This window comes from Pongo abelii, chromosome 18 (genome assembly GCF_028885655.2).
Source record: "Pongo abelii isolate AG06213 chromosome 18, NHGRI_mPonAbe1-v2.0_pri, whole genome shotgun sequence".
NCBI classification, from domain to species: Eukaryota; Metazoa; Chordata; class Mammalia; order Primates; family Hominidae; genus Pongo; species Pongo abelii.
The window spans coordinates 11,980,253-11,996,595 of NC_072003.2; the positions used below are offsets into that span (position 1 = coordinate 11,980,253).

General features: G+C 48.0%; 1 protein-coding gene across 8 annotated transcripts in view; it reads right to left on the bottom strand.

Moving 5' to 3' along the window:
* Positions 1-16,343, bottom strand: part of TEKT5 (tektin 5) — a 116,761-nt gene that overhangs the window by 44,571 nt on the left and 55,847 nt on the right. For all 8 annotated transcript variants that reach the window (XM_063717186.1, XM_063717189.1, XM_063717185.1 and 5 more), the window contains 2 exons: positions 11,056-11,199; positions 5,504-5,726 (listed from right to left, as the gene is read on the bottom strand). In XM_063717186.1, the coding sequence (XP_063573256.1) occupies positions 5,504-5,726; positions 11,056-11,199 (367 nt within the window). The remainder of the gene's footprint in view (positions 1-5,503; positions 5,727-11,055; positions 11,200-16,343) is intronic.

Genomic DNA, 16,343 nt, shown 5'->3' on the forward strand with positions numbered 1-16,343 from the left:
GGAAGGCAGAGGTTGCAGTAAGCCAAGATCTTGTCACTGCACTCCAGCCTGTGCGGCAGAGTGAGACTCCATCTCAAAAAAAGAGAGCATTTCAAATCCTCTAGCCAAAGTAAACTGTTGAAAGGTGAAATGGTTGCTATATATTTATCTTCACTGTGTCAAATTTCTTTATTATTTTAGAAAAACACCATGTGAAATTCACCAACCAGAAGACAAATCCTTGCTCAGGAAAATGTCAATAGTGTAGGGTTGGAGTTTGGTGCATTTCAGTTGGGTGCTAGCTTATTTGCAGAACAGCTGGTGATTAAATTATGACTATTAATAAAAATCCATGAGGTTGCAAAAACCCTCCAGTCTGCAGTGATGAGGTTGTTAGTAATAATTCAAAACTTCCCTGGAGGAATTTTTATTTTTATTTATTTATTTATTTATTTATTTATTTCAACTTATTTTAATTTTAATTTTTTAGAGACAAGGTCTTGCTCTGTCATCCAGGCTGGAGTGCAGTGCCACGATCATAGCTCACTGCAGCATCAAACTCCTGGGCTCAAGGGATCCTCACTAGAGGAATTTGGAAAGGGAAAAGGTTTTGCTCTCCCCACCTCCATTCAAAAGATCCTTTCTCTCTCCATCAGTAATTATATTAATACTTACAGTTCACTTTTACTGAGTGTTTATCATTTGTCAAGCACTGTTTTAAGAGCTCCAGAGATTAATTCATTAATACAGTAACGTTACCATGTAGAAATTCTTATCGCTGTTTCACAGGTGAGAAACCAGGTACCAATAGCCAACTAAAAGAGCCTTCCCAAGTCATCCCCAGACCACAAACTTCAGGCAATGAAACATGACAATGAACTACATTTGATCCACCATATGAGATGCCTCATTAAAAGAAGATGCACAAGAACCAAAAGATGGATGCCACCAAGTGTCCATAAATGGATGAATGGATAAAGAAAATGTGGTATAGACAGACAATGGAATATTATTCTGACTTGAAAAGGAAGGAAATTCTGACACATGCTAAAACATGGATGAGCCTTGAAGACATTATGTCAAGTGAAATTAACCAGTCACAGAAGGACAACTACTGTATGGATCCACTTATATGAGGTCCATAGAGTAGTCAAATTCCCAGAGACAGAAAGCAGAACAGAGGTTGCTTATATTCATCTGTTCTCATGCTGCTAATAAAGACATACCCAAGACTGGGAAATTTATAAAGAAAAAGAGATTTAATGGACTCACAGTTCCACATGACTAGGAAGGCCTCACAATCATGGTGCAAGGCAGAGGAGGAGCAAAGGCACGTCTAACATGGCAGCAGGCAAAAGAATGCGCAGGGCAACTCCCTTTTATAGAACCACCAGGTCTCATGAGACTTACTCACTATCACCAGAACAGCACGGGAAAACCCTGCCCCGGTGATTCAATTACCTCCCACCGGTTCCCTCCCACTGACACATGGGGTTTATGGGAGCTATAATTCAAGATGAGATCTGGGTGGAAACACAGCCAAACCATACCACCATAGATATGGGGGGAGATGGAAAAGGGGAGGGAGTGTTTAATGGGTGCAGAGTTTCAGATTGGGAAGATGGAAAAGTTCTGGAGATGGATGGTGGTGATGGATGCACAACGTGTAAATGTACTTAATGCCACAGAACTGTACGCTTAAGAGTGGTTAAAATGCTAAGTTTTATGTTATGTGTATTTTACGATAATAAAAATGGATTTTTGCATGAAAAAAAGGAGACATTAAAAGCATTCATTCATGCATGCTTCATTCTTTAAAAAAAAACCTCAGTACAAAACTCAACATTGTAGGCTGGGCATGCTGGCTCACACCTGTAATTCCAGCACTTTGGGAGGCAGAGGCAGGCGGATCACTTGAGCCCAGGGGACCTGAGCCCAGAAGTTCAAGACCAGCCTGGATAATATGGCAAAACCCCATCACTACAAAAAATACAAAAATTTGCTGGGGCGTGGTGAGGGGATATCTGTAATCCCAGCTACTCAGGAGGCTGAGGCAGGAGAATTGCTTGAACCAGGGAGGCAGAGGTTGCAGTGAGCTGAGATTGCGCCACTGTACTCCAGCCTGGGCTACAGAGCGAGACTGTCTCAAAAAAACCACCTCAACGTTGTAGATTCCTTCCATTCGTTGCACAAAGATGTAAGGAGTATCAGGCAGTTACTAAGCAGTAGGAGAACAAGGTTAAATCAGGACAGTGCTCTGAAGATATATAGGCAAGTAAATCAACTAGTACAGTAAGATCACAGCCACTAGCACAGACATGGTGCCTACTATGTGCCCACACTCCTTCAGGTGTTATACCTGCATTAACGCAAATAATCCTCACGGCAGTCATTTTTGGTTTTGTTTTTTTTTTTAGATAAGGTCTTGCTCTGTCGTCCAGGTTGGATGGAGGGCAGTGGTGCAATCACAACTCACTGCAGCCTCCACCTCCCAGGCTTAAGCAATCCTCCTTGCCTCAGCCTCTTGTGACAGTAATTCTTATCCTCATTCTACGAACAAGGAAACTGAGGCTCAGAGAAGTTAAGAAAGTTGTCCAAGGTTATAGAGGATTCATCACACCCATGCAGTCTGGCTCAGGGTCAGTGCTTCTAGCCAAAAGATATGAGATGGAAGAAGCAATGAAAACACAGTCTCAGAACGCAGTGGCCACCCAGAGATGGTGAGTGCAAATAAACCGTGGAGTTTAGGAAGGATTCCTGGAGGAAGCGACTTTTGAGCTAAGTTCCAGAGCAGGGTTTCCCAAAACTACAACCTGTGGACCAAATCCGGCCCACTGCCTAGTTTTGTGAGGTTTTATTGGAACACAGCCACACTCATTTGTGTACAGATTGTCCACGGCTGCTTTTGCAGTATAGGGGCAGAAACCATATTGCCTGCAAAGCTGAAAACAGTTGTCATTTAGCCTTTGACAGGAAAAGTTTGCCAACCCTGTCCTAGAGGATTAATAGGAAAATAGTTCACGAAAAGATAAAGGGAAGGTGCACAGGCCAACTTGATGCCAACTTTGCCTTCTCCAGGTATCTCACCCCTTTCTGGTCCTTCTTTCACTTGATGTCACCACCACAGCACAGGCAGCCTTCCCCCTCCCTGGGCCTCTTCTGGAGCCTCCTAACCACTCCATCCATTCTTTTTTTTTTTTGAGACAGAGTCTCACTCTGTCGCCCAGGCTGGAGTGCAGTCGTGAGATCTCGGCTCATTGCAACCTCTGCCTCTTCGGTTCAAATGATTCTCCCACCTCAGCCTCCCGAGTAGCTGGAATTACAGGTGCATGCCACTACGCCCAGCTGATTTTTTGTATTTTTAGTAGAGACGGAGTTTCACTATGTTGACCAGGCTGGTCTCGAACTCCTGACCTCAAGTGATCCTCCTGCCTCTGCCTTCCAAAGTGCTGGGATTACAGGCATGATCACTACGCCCAGCCCCTGCATCCATTCTTAACCTCTGCATCCCTTCAGCCACCCAGGCAGAAAAGAAATCAACAAAAGGACAAGCTTGGATCCAAACACTGTCCTGCTTAAAATCTTCAAAGGCTCCCCATTGTTCTTAGGTAGGAATCCAAACCCTTCACCAGGCCTACCCAGACCCAGCTGCCCCTTCCTCCAGCTTCATCCCGGACGCATCCTTTGCCCTTGCTGCTCTCTCCGGAATCCTCTTACCACCAACTTTTGGCTGCTCAACTCCCTGTTGATCTGTTCTTGGTGGCAATGTCCCCTGCTTCTCTGCTCCACCCAGTGTGGGTCCCATGAGAATTCTCTGGCTCACCCACCCTTGCTCCCTCCCTATAAAAATGTTGCAATGATTTCATGGAAACTCCTGTTTCGAGACCAGGCATGGTGGCTCACGCCTGTAATCCAACACTTTGGGAGGCCGAGGTGGGAGGACTGCTTGAGCCCAGGAGTTTGAGATCAGCCGAAGCAATATAGTGAAACCCTGTCTCTACAAAAAACTAAAAAACTTAGCCAGGTGTGGTGGCACGCACACGTAGTCTCAGCTACTTGGGAGGCTGAGGTGGGAGGATCGCTTGAGCCCAGGAGTTCAAGGCTGCAGTGAGCTGTGATTGTGCCACTGTGCTCCAGCCTGGGCAACAGAGCAAGATCATCTCAGAAAAAAAAAAAAAAAAAAAAAAGAGAGAGAGAGAGAAGAAAAGAAAAATAAACTTTATTTATTTATTTTATTGTCTCTTTTGGAGTACCAGACCAAAGGTGGCAGATGTAGGTGGGCTGAAACTACCACTGTAATTTCCATCAAACCCTGCCTGCAGTCCACTAATCCCCCCAAAGATAGAGACATAATAAAAAAGGGCACAGTTCTTTTTTTTTTTTTTTTTTTTTTTGATACGGGGTCTCGCTCTGTCACCCAGGCTGCAGTGCAGTGGTGTGATCTTGGCTCACTGCAACCTCTGCCTCCCAAGTTCAAGTGAGTTCTCCCACCTCAGCCTCCCCAAGTAGCTGGGATTACAGGCAAGCACCACCACACCTGGCTAATTTTTTGTATTTTTAGTAGATACAGGATTTCACCATGTTGGCCAGGCTGGTCTCAAATTCCTGGCCTCAAGTGATCTGCCCGCCTCAGCCTCCCAAAGTGCTGGGATTACAGGTGTGAGCCACTGTGCTTGGCCTTAAAAAGGGGTACTGTTCTGCAAATATAAATTCAAGGCAAGTTCCCTCTGACTTGACTATCATCCAAGTTCTTTCTGTGTATAAATTTCACAGCCACCACTGTTCTTCCAGGAGAATGTCAAGTCCCCAGAGGCCAGGGCCCATGTTTATAAGGCTCCTCATTTTATTCCTATTGCCTAGCGCAGCATCTGGCACCCGGTGGGAATCTAAATTTGCATTGAGCAGGGACTATAAATTCCATCCAAAGAGGACTCCAAGAGCCAACCCGGAGGTGTGAAACAGCATGACGTAAAACGCCTAAAGGGCACACTGGTGTGGGGATAGCAGGCAGATGACAGAATCGAGCAGTGCTGCAGACTCCTCAGATCCAAAAAGCACCCCACCCCTCAGCATGGAACCTTTAGGCTGTTACGGTACTCTTTAGGCCTTTGGAAGTCAAAGATTACACTTCCAAAGATGCTGCTGTGGGCGGAGAAGATGTGCTGGAGTGGCAGAGACAATGGTCTGCTGGGCTCCGTTCTCTGCACCTGTCGCGCTCAGCCACATGGGTCTTAGATGGAGAATAAGGGGTCCTGGGAGCGTCACAGCATCTTGGGGTCAGCTAGGCCAAACTCCAGGCTCCATCCTCCAGTGAGCAAGACAGGATGGACTATGGATGCTTAAATCCCCCCAGGAAGCTCAGCCCTTGGCCCCTTTTAGAAAGAACAAGACCACAGACCTTGGGAGGGAGGGTACTGGTTTGGCACCAGGGGCAGGGCCAGCTTGGCCCAGATAACACTCAGATTCACGGGAGAAGGGTGAGGGCTTGGCAAAGAAGGCAGGGGTCCTGGGAGGATCTGCTCACCTTCGCCAGCTGCGTCTGCAGCTTATTCTTCACATCCGTCACCTCGGAGATGCGAGCGTTAAAGGCCAGGTTGGTGTCTGTGAACTGCCTCCACATCTGATCCGACAAGGTCTCAAAGAGGTGCTCCGCCTCCTCCCGCAGCCGGATGGAGTTGGCCCGCATGTTCTGAGAGTGTTTGATGTTGTCGTTACTGAACTTGGCCCAGGTCTTGGGTACAGAGATCCTGCAAAGGCACAAGGGTGAGTTGCAGCAGTCCCGGGAGACCTCAGAATCTGCGGTTTCTCCGCCTTGGCAGTCTTGGCCTCTGGGTCGGGATTATTCTCTGTCCTGTGCATTGTGGGACATTTGGGATGTTTAGCAGCATCCCTGGCCTCTACCCACTAGATGCCAGTAGCTCCCCAACCACCCCGTTGTGACAACCAAAAAATGGCTCCAGACATTGCCAAATGACCCTGCCAAATGGGAGGGTGCAGTCACACCTTGTTGAGAACCACTGTCCAGATCCAATACCCTCATTTTACAGGGGAGGCAAGAGGACCCTAAAGAGAGCAGCTGGTTGGCAGAAGGGCACTCAGTGAGTGGGTCAAAGAGAGGGGCTCCCGCAGAGAGCTCTTTTCCCTAACACCCACACCACCACCACCAGAAACACAACGTGGACAAGCCAAGAAGCAGGCATTGGGGTCCCTGAACCCCCCAACTCTGCGATGAGAATGTGGCCACACTACTTTCACTGCCATTCATTCATGGAATATTTCTTCAACTTCTACTACATGCCAAGCATTGTTCCAGGCACTTAGGAGAGAGCCATGAACAAGAACGGCAACATCCGTGTCCTCATGGCGGTTAAGTGCCAGAGGAGGGAGATTGACGGTGAGTGAGGAGATAGTTACACATTGTGTTATGTGCTGGGAAGGGATTTAGAAACTGGAGGGCTGGGCCAGCCATGCGTCTAATCCCAGCACACTGGGAGGCCGAGGCAGGCAGATCAGTTGAGCCCAGGAGTTCAAGACCAGCCTGGGCAATGTGGTGAAACCCACATCTCTATTAAAAAAAAGTCAAAAAAAAGTACCTAAGTGTGGTGGTGCATGCCTGTGGTCCCAGCTACTTGGGAGGCTGAGGTGGGAGGATCGCTTGAGCCCAGGAGTTTGGGGCTGCAGTGAGCCATGATCGCACCACTGCACTCCAGCCTGGGCAGCATAACAAGACCCTGTCTCAAAAGAAGCAGCAGCAGCAGGAGGATGAAAGAGACAAATGGAGTGTTGTCATTAAGTGATGGTCAGGGTTGTAAACGGGAATAGATGGAATGCTCGGAAGGGTGTTCAGATCGTCTGGGATTAGAAAATGTATGAAGTGCTGAATGCGATGGCTCATGGCTATAATCCCAGCACTTTGGGAGCCCAAGGCGGGCGGATCACTTGAGGTCAGGAGTTTGAGACCAGTCTGGCCAACATGGTGAAATCCCGTCTCTACTAAAAATACAAAAATTAGCCGGGTTTGGTGGCACGTGCCTGTAGTCCCAGCTACTCGGAAGGCTGAGGCAGGAGAATCACTTGAACTGGGAGTCAGAGACTGCAGTGAGCCGAGATCACGCCGCTGTACCCCAGCGTGGGCAACAGAGTAAGACCCTGTCCCCCCACAAAAAATAAAAAGAAAATGCATGAAGCTGTCACTATCCCAGCTGTAAAGGGCAAGAGAAAAGGAAGCAATAGGAGTTATAAAAGCCCCAGAAGAGGAGGAACCATGGTTGACCACAGGGTCTGGGAAGGAGGTAGCAGGAGAAGAAATCGCAGCCTCTCCCCTCCGACACTCTGTCTTCTGCTGGTGCCCCTCCTCCTGGCTGAAACCATCTGGAAACCAAAGGAGAGGTCTGCAGAGGACAGTCGGCCGTGCAGGACACACAGCGTGGCAGCTGGAGAATGGATCTGGGGAGATCAATGGACATGGACACAAGCTACATTAAAAAGGCAGGCAGGGAAGGCTTCTCAGAGGTGGTGACACATGAGGAACTCCTCAGTAAAGTTCTTCCTGGCAGAGAATGTAAATCCCTGCAACAAGCAACCAATGGACCATGTGGGGTTTTCTCATCTGGGAAGGCTTTGAGGAAGGGCTTGCATTTCTTTCAGCTGGCTTCAGGTCCTGGGTAACTTCTCAAGGTCTTGAGTGGCAGGATCTCGGCTCACTGCAACCTCCGTCTCCCACGTTCAAGCAATTCTCCTGCCTCAGCCTCCCATGTAGCTGGGACTACAGGCGAGTGCCATCACGCTTGGCTAATTTTTGTATTTTTAGTAGAGATGGGGTTTCACCATGTTGACCAGGATGGTTTGGATCTCTTGACCTCGTGATTCGCCCACCTCGGCCTCCCAAAGTGCTGGAATTATGGGTCTGAGCCACCGCGCCCGGCCTCTTTTCAGACATTTTAAAGCACACTTAGGTTGCATGGTGCACAGAAAGTTTTAAAAATCATATAGTGTGTGTGATTGTTTTGCCTGGCTTTTGCAGGAGTTAAAAATCAAGCAATAAACAGGCATCTCGGGCTTCTGGCGATAGGAGTGGCACTAAGTCAGGTTCAGAGCTTTCATCCAACCAAGACCTGAGGCTCGGAGAGTGAAGCATCTTGTTCAAGGCCGCACAACAACACCCCATCCTAGGATACTGAGGAAAGAGGAGACGATAAGGACAGCAGAGAGAAACATGCAGATTTACTTTGAGTGTCTCTGTTGCCTCTGAATGGGGGGACAGTGTCAATGTCATAAACAGCAACCTCTAAGCCCTTGTCCTCCCCTGCAGCAGACAGCTGAGCTCCCCAGAGAAAATAACCCGTTTAATCACACTCTCCCTGGGGAGGAATTAGCCAAAGACAGTCTGCCTCCTCAGAAGGCAGTGTGTCTCAGTTGGGGGAAGTGCTTTCTGGAGTCTTCGTCCTCTAAAGATGGAGAGGACAGCTGGCTTTGCTGGAGAGGCAGGAAGGCACCACTGGTAAAACACACGGGCTCAGTATTCAATGCAGATTCAGAATCACAGCTCTGCCATTTGCTGTGTGAGCTTGAGCCAATCAATTCACTTCTCTGAGCCTTAGTTTCCTCATTGTAAAATGGAGATAATAATGGTACCAACCCCCAGGGTTGCTGAGTGTTTAAATGTGAAGTCCTTATCATGGCACTGGGCAGAGTAAGCGCCCGAAAAATGTTTATTATTCATGAGATGTTGCACATGAAGCTGTCAGCACAATGTCTACCACATAGCAAACACCAGGTAAAAGGTGCCTCTTCCTGGCCAACATGGTGAAACCCCGTCTCTACTAAAAATACAAAAATTAGCTGGGTGTGGTGGCATGAGCCTGCAGTCCTAGCTACTCAGGAGGCTGAGGCAGGAGAATCACTTGAACCTGGGAGGCAGAGGTTGCAGTGAGCCGAGATCGTGCCACTGTACTCTGGCCTGGTGACAGAGTGAGACTCTGTCTTAAAATAAAAAAAAAAAAGGTGTCTACTGCCATCGCCATCATCGCTGTCATCATCATCATCATCATCATCATCATCATCATCATTGTTAATCCATGGTAACAAGAACTGCAGTGAATAGAGATACTGCAATTCAGACAGTCACCAAACGTCCTCTTCCATCCGTCCAGACATAGTCCTGCTTTAAGAAAACCCCAAGGCCAGGCGTGGTGGTTCACACCTGTAATCCAAGCACTTTGGGAGGCCGAGGCGGGCAGATCATCTGAGGTCAGGAGTTTGAGACCAGCCTGACCAACATGCAGAAACCCCATCTCTACTAAAAATACAAAAAAATTAGCTGGGCGTGGTGGCACGTGCCTGTAATCCCAGCTACTCGGGAGGCTGAGGCACGAGCATCGCTTGAACCCGGGAGATGCAGGCTGTGGTGAGCCGAGATCGCACCATTGCCCTCCACCTCGGGAAACAAGAGCGAAACTCCGTCTCAAATAAATAAATAAATAAATAGATAAATAAGAAAACCACAAATACAAAGCCCCAAGCTAGCACATCTGGGGAGCCATTAGTTGCCACAAATGGCAGCTCTCTTCTCCAGATGGAGTCTCTAGATGGGGTACTTTAAGTAGCAGGCCCCGGGGAATTGGAGGCTCCGGGGCTGCCAGGTTTATAGAGAGGAATCTGTTTGGGAAGAGAGACCCTCTGGACTCCCTGTGCAGATGAGGGAGGCCAAGCCCCCAAAGTCCTGCTCACCTTGCCAGTGCCATGGAGGAGAGCACCTTTGTCAGGAAGAGGAGGAAAGTCCCCAGGAGTTGTCATTACCGGAAGTCCCAAAGGGTCACCTCAGCACTTCAACATTTGTAAGATCCAGAAAGTGACCCCAGGCTTGGGCCAAGGAGACTGCCAAGGAACACCTTCCTTCTCGCTTCCCTTCCTCTCTTCCTATGGTTCTTCTTTCCCTCCCTTCCTCCTTTCATTCATTCTTTTATTCGATAAAAATGTATTGCATACCAACATGTGCCAAGCACAATTCTATGTGCTAGGGATTTTTTTTTTTTTTAACAGAAAAAGGTGGAACTAAGATAGACTCCACCCTCTTTCACATCCTGAGCATCTCTCAGACCTCAGACTACCAACTGGGAAGCATGTTTTCATTCTGCATAAAATCTCACAATGCTGTGATATGCCCACGATCATGACAAGCTCACAGAAGGCACCACCTCATAGCTGCTGTGACGAGAAAATGAGGTCACACAGTAAGCACTTGATAAATGTTGGCTGTTATTATTCTATACTAGGCTTTGTGCTTAAAACTTCACACACCCACCTTTTTCATACTCACAGCAGCCCTGGGAAGTGGGTACTAATTTTCTCCCAGTGGTATAGATTCAGAATTGGCCCAAAGAAATGAAGTGACTTGCTCAGTGTTAGCCTAGAGGCTGGGATTTGAAGCCAGGCAGCCTGGCTCCAGATTCCTCTCTCTCTCTCTCTCTCTCTCTCTCTGGCTGGCTGATCTGGAAAACTCCTGGAACTCCTGGCCTCAGGCAATCCTCCAGCCTCGGCCTCCCAAAGGGCTGGGATTACAGGGGTAAGCCACCAAGCCTGGCCAGGCAAGAATTTACTCTGTTAAACCACTACCAACACCAGCTGACCCCAGTTGGCCTCGCTGCCGAGCTTGACACTTGTTTTGGAATTTTTTTTTTTTTTTTTTTTTTTTTTGGTGAAACTGCTGAGTGGCAGTGGCTGTGCAACCCTCACTAAGCCAATGGCATGCTCTCTCTTCCTGAAATTTGGATCTTGAACAGTGGGGCAAGGATGGAAAGATGAAGGTGCTCTGACCACACAGCTCCCACTGCCAGAACCTTTCCTTCCAGCCTTCCCCTTGAGTTCGTGGCTCCCACATAGCCCCTCCGGTAAATTCCATGTTGTCTTAAGTTAACCCGACTTGGATTCTGCCGCCTGCGCTAGAGGATCCCCGTTCAACCACACCACTTCCCATTTAACTGGTGCACGATGCCCCTTCGCCATTCATTGGCAGGAGCAGAAGCCCTCACTCCAGTTGGACACGCCAGGGATGGGGAGGGGGAGTCTGATACTTACGTGCCGTCAATTTTCTCCATGCCATGGAAGAAGCTGATGCAGTCTGACGTATTTCTCAGGTTAAAGCACTTCTCATCGATGCACTGGGCCGAGCTTTTGTCCTCAAGGTCCCTCTCCAGCGCGTGCTGAGCATCCCGGTTATCCCTGCAGGGAGGGAGGAGTCATTCCTGAACTATGCACCTGCGCAGAGTTCCCAGCCTGGGCCACACAGCAGGTGTGTGTTGCAAGCCCTGGACTCCCAGGAAGCCACCCAGTAGCTTCTCGGTCCTCTTCCCAGCTCCATGCCCCACCACATACCCAGAGGCTCCCCCCAGTCCAAACAGGTTTGTCCTTTATTCTTTTTTTTTTTTTTTTTTTTTCCAGACAGAGTCTCACTCTGTCACCCAGGTTGGAGTGCAGTGGTGCAGTCATGGCTCACTGCAGCCTTGACCTCCCAGGCTCAAGCACTCTTCCCATCTCAGCCTCCTGAGTAGCTGGGACTATAGGCACGGGCCACCAAGCCCGACTAACTTTTAAAATATTTTGTAGATACGGTCTTGCTGTGTTGCCCAGGCTGGTCTTGAACTCCGAGGCTCAAGTGATCCCCCTGCCTCAGTTTCCCAAAGTGTTGAGATTACAGGCATGAGCCACCACACCTGGCCCCTGTTGTCCTTTAAAGGAAGGATGGGTAAGAATTTACTGTAAAGGGTTGCATGATAAATATTTTAGGCTTTGTGGGCCATATGGTCTCTGTTGCAACTACTCAGCTGTGCACGAGAGCAGTCGCAGATATGTAAAAATGGATGTGGCTTCATCTCAGTAAAACTTTATTTACAAAAATAGATGGTGGGCCAGATTTGTCCCTCCAGCTGTAGCTTGCTGACCGAATTTTGAAGATATCAACCCACACTTTGGACAAAGCCTGATGCAAGTCAAATCACTTTGTAAATCAATCATTGTGTCTTACCCTATGCTGGGCACCAAGGGATGAGACGCGAATAAGATGACCCAGTCACTGTCTTCAAGTTGCTCACAGATTTGTGTGAACAAATACTACATATATACATATATATATACACACACACAGAACAGAATAGAAAGGGCATTGTGCAGGTTTGAAAATACGAAACAACACAGAGGAGGAAACCATTAACTGAGGGTGCGAGAGTGGTCAGGGAAGGCTTTCCAAGGAGGTGTCTGAGCTGGCTTTTCACAATAAATAGGAGTAGACATTATGGGGCAATTGCTGCTGCGGGAATGAGAATTCCAAGCCGAGAACATCACACGTGCCAACACAGGGAAGCTAGAAACACCAGATGTTTAGGGACCTCAGGATCAGGAACTGGGTGGAGTCAGGGGCTACGTGATGACAGGGATTGGGTGGGGTCAGGGGCTAGGTGGAGTCAGGGACTAGGTGAAGACAGGGACTGGGTGGGTTCAGGGACTGGGTGGGGTCGGGGGCTAGGTGAAGACAGGGATTGGGTGGGTTCAGGGACTGGGTGGAGTCAGGGACTAGGTGAAGACAGGGATTGGGTAGGTTCAGGGACTGGGTGGGGTCAGGGGCTAGGTGAAGACAGGGATTGGGTAGGGTTGGGGCTGGGTGGGGTCAGAGACTGGGCTGAGGTAAAGAGAAGACAATCGATCAGGGCCAGGGCTTAAGCCAGGAGGGCTGGTTGGTATCTTGGCTAAGAAGCTTAGACTTAAAGATTACTGCCAAATTCCAGACATTTGAGAACCACTTCCATGATTCTTGTCAAATACCAAACTCTACTATTTACTTATTTTTCCTTTTTAAAATCACTTTTATTTAATTAATTATTTTTTTTTGAGATGGAGTTTTCCTTTTGTCGCTTAGGCTGGAGTACAGTAGCATGATCTCAGCTCACTGCAACCTCCGCCTCCTGGGTTCAAGGGGTTCTCCCACCTCAGTCTCCCTAGTAGCTGGGATTACAGGCACCTGCCACCACTCCTAGCTGATTTTTATGTTTTTTTAGTACAGACGGGGTTTCATCATGTTGGCCAGGCTAGTCTTGAACTCCTGACCTCAGGCGATCCGCCTGCCTTGGCCTCCCAAAGTGCTGGGATTACAGGCGTGAGCCACCGCGCCTGGCCTAAAATCACTTTTAAAATGTAAATAAATGTATGATAAAAGGAAAATTTACATCCCTGTCTTTAAAGAAAAACCCAGCACCCTTTCCATTAATAGAAGATCACCTCAGACCTAAATATTAATACTAAGTAGGCACTCACTAAATCCTAGCTAAAATCTATTTCTTCCAGAAGGTTCTAAGCCTGGACCTTTTTCTGTTTCCCTGTTGGCTGGAAAAAAAAAAAAAAAAAGATCAGTTGATGTTACAGACATATAAGCAGCAGCTGAAACTTTTGCCTTGGAGTGTTTAGAAGAATTTTAAGAGTAGAGGAGGGAGTAACTTCCATTAAGTGAGGGTATGTCAGACACCAGCTAAACCGAGTGTCTCTATCTGTTCTCTATCTGCCTGTCTTTCCCTCTCTCTCGCTCCCTTCTTGTGTCTATGTCTCTGTCTCTCTAACCTTTGTCTCTTTCTTGGTTTCTCTCTGTCTGAGCCTCTGTGTGTCTCTCTGGGTCTCTCCCTCCCTCCCCTCCATCTGTATCTTTTTTTTTTTTTTTTCTGCTGTGGATGTTGGTTGCGGGTGAGGGGTTCCCAGCAGGGCAGGAGCCAGGAAGTGAAATCCTCACAGTGGTGGGGGTTCCCACCTATCAGGAAGCTCGGGTCATGTCAGAGCAGGAGGAACCCCTATCCCGGGGCCCTTGGGATTTCCAAATTGGCAGAGTCCTGGAGAAATGGGGCCCTGTCCTGCCTAATGAGCTGGAATGCGAAGCGAGGCCAGGATGTGGAAAGCAAACATGTCAGAGAATTATAGGGAAACCTGGGGGCCTCAGAGTCCAGCGTGTCCAGCTGCCTGGCCCTTGTCATGAGGCCTGGGGAAAGAGGAGGCAGTCCTGTCCTCCCTACTTGGCCCACAACCAAGGGCCAGACCAGTGCCAAGCTCACCCTGCTGTCAGCCTACCAGGTAAAGCCCAAACGTGGCTCCTTCTCTGTCAGGAAGAGCCTTTTCTCACCTGGTGAGGCAAGGACACCGCCTTGCCCAGATGCGGGCCTCAGGCTTCGCAGAAAACCATGAGCCGACAGCCTGGTGTTGGCCACCTGAGCAGGTCAGCGGCAGAGCTTCCCCAAGTGGGTGAGGACACACCAGACTCTGCCTGGCTAATGAGGCTCTGGCTGGCTCTCGGTTAATTAGTATAATCCCAATCCCTCTAGCAGCACAAGCTGTGAGATGGCAGGAGTCATCTGACACACAGCCACCGCCCAGCAACAAACAGCCTCCATCTGGTGTGGCTCGGCCTCCAGTCTCCACAAAGTAAAATGCTGCCCTGACCTGCTCTCATCCTCTTCCTCACTCACTCTGTGCTTGCTTTCTCTCTCTCTTGCTGTCTGCCTCAGTTGCTCTCATCTCTCTCGGTCTCTAGCCAAGCTCAAGCATCTCCCTCTCTCTTTCTCTCTCTTTTTTTTTTTTTTTTTTTTTGAGACATTCTTGCTCTGTGGCCTGAGCTGGAATGCAGTGGCACGATCTTGGTCCAATGCAACCTCCGCCTCCTGGGTTCAGGCGATTCTCCTGCCTCAGCCCCCCGAGTAGCTAGGATTAGAGACATGTGTCACCACCCAGCTAATTTTGTGTTTTTAGTAGAGACGGGGTTTCACCATTTTGGCCAGCTGGTCTCGAACTCCTGACCGCAGGTGATCCACCCACCTCGGCCTCCCAAAGTGCTGGGATTACAGGCATGAGCCTCTATGCCCAGCCTCTTTTCCTCTTTCTCCATATCTGTCTCTCTCCATCTCTTTGCCTTTCTCTGTCTCTATCTCATCTCTTGCCAGATATTTCTGGCATATCTGACTCTGTGCCTCTCTGTCCCTCTGTCTCCCTACTCCCCATCCCTGTCTCTGTTTATCTCTTCATGTCTCTCTGTCTCTTTTGATGTCAGTGCTCATCTCTGTCTCAGTGTCTCTCAGTCTCTGGCACTGTCTCCATCTGTCTCAGTCTTCCTGGTTCTCCCAGATCCCCCCGCCTCTGGTTGCATCATCTGGGGTTGCACAAGTGGCCTCCTGATCCCAGTCTCAGGATTTCTCCTCTGAGGTCCAGCTCCCCACTTCAAGTCTGGGATTGGTTCACTGTGCCGGCTCAAACTATCCCATTTCCCAAATGTCAGCCCTCCTGCCCCCACCAGCGTTTGTCACATGGGATGTGACCACCATGGTTTGTCACATCCCATGGCAGCTACAAATGGAAAACCATTCTCTCTTGCCATAAATAGAAGATCACAAAAATAACTGGAAGAAAGAACAGAATAGAGAGCCCAGAAATAAATCCAGGCATTTACAGTCAATTGATTTTCAGCAAAGATGCCAAGAACATACAGTGGAGAAAGGACAGCTTCTTCAACAAATGGTATTGATACAAGTGGAAATGTACATCCCGAAGAATAAGTTAGAGCTCTATCTCACACTGTAGACAAAAATCAACTCAAAACAGATTAAAGATTAGCTGGGCATGGTGGCAGGCACATGTAACCCCTGCTACTCAGGAGGCCAAGGCAGGAGAATCACTTGAACCCGGGAGGAGGAGGTTGCAGTGAGCCAAGATTGCACCACTGCACTCCAGCCTGGGTGACAGAGGGAGACTCCATCTCAAAAAAAAAAAAAAAATAGATTAAAGACTAAAATGTAACACCTGAAACTGTAAAACTACTAGAAGAAAACATAGGGGAAAAGTTCATGACATTGGTCTGGATAATGACCCCAATAGCACAGGAAATCAAAGCAAAAATAGACAAATGAGATTACATCAAACTAAAAAGCTTCTGCACAGCAAACGAAACAATCAAGAGAGTGAAGAGACAACCTAAGAATTGGGAGAATATATTTGCAAACTATACTTCTGATAAGAGGTTACTATCCAAAATATATAAGGAACTCAGACAACTCAACAGCAAGAAAACAACCCAGTTTTAAAATGGACAAAGTTATTGCAGCACAGTTTACGATAGCCAAGATATGAAATCAACCTAAGTATTTCATAACAGATGAATGGATAAAGAAGAGGTGGCATGTATACACAACAGAATACTACTCAGCCTTAAAAAAAGAAGAAAATCCTGTCATTTGTGACAACATGGATGAGCCTATAGGATATAATGTAAAGTGAAATAAGTCAGGCACAGAAAGACAAATATCTCATGATCTCACATATATGTGGAATCTAAAACAAGTGAA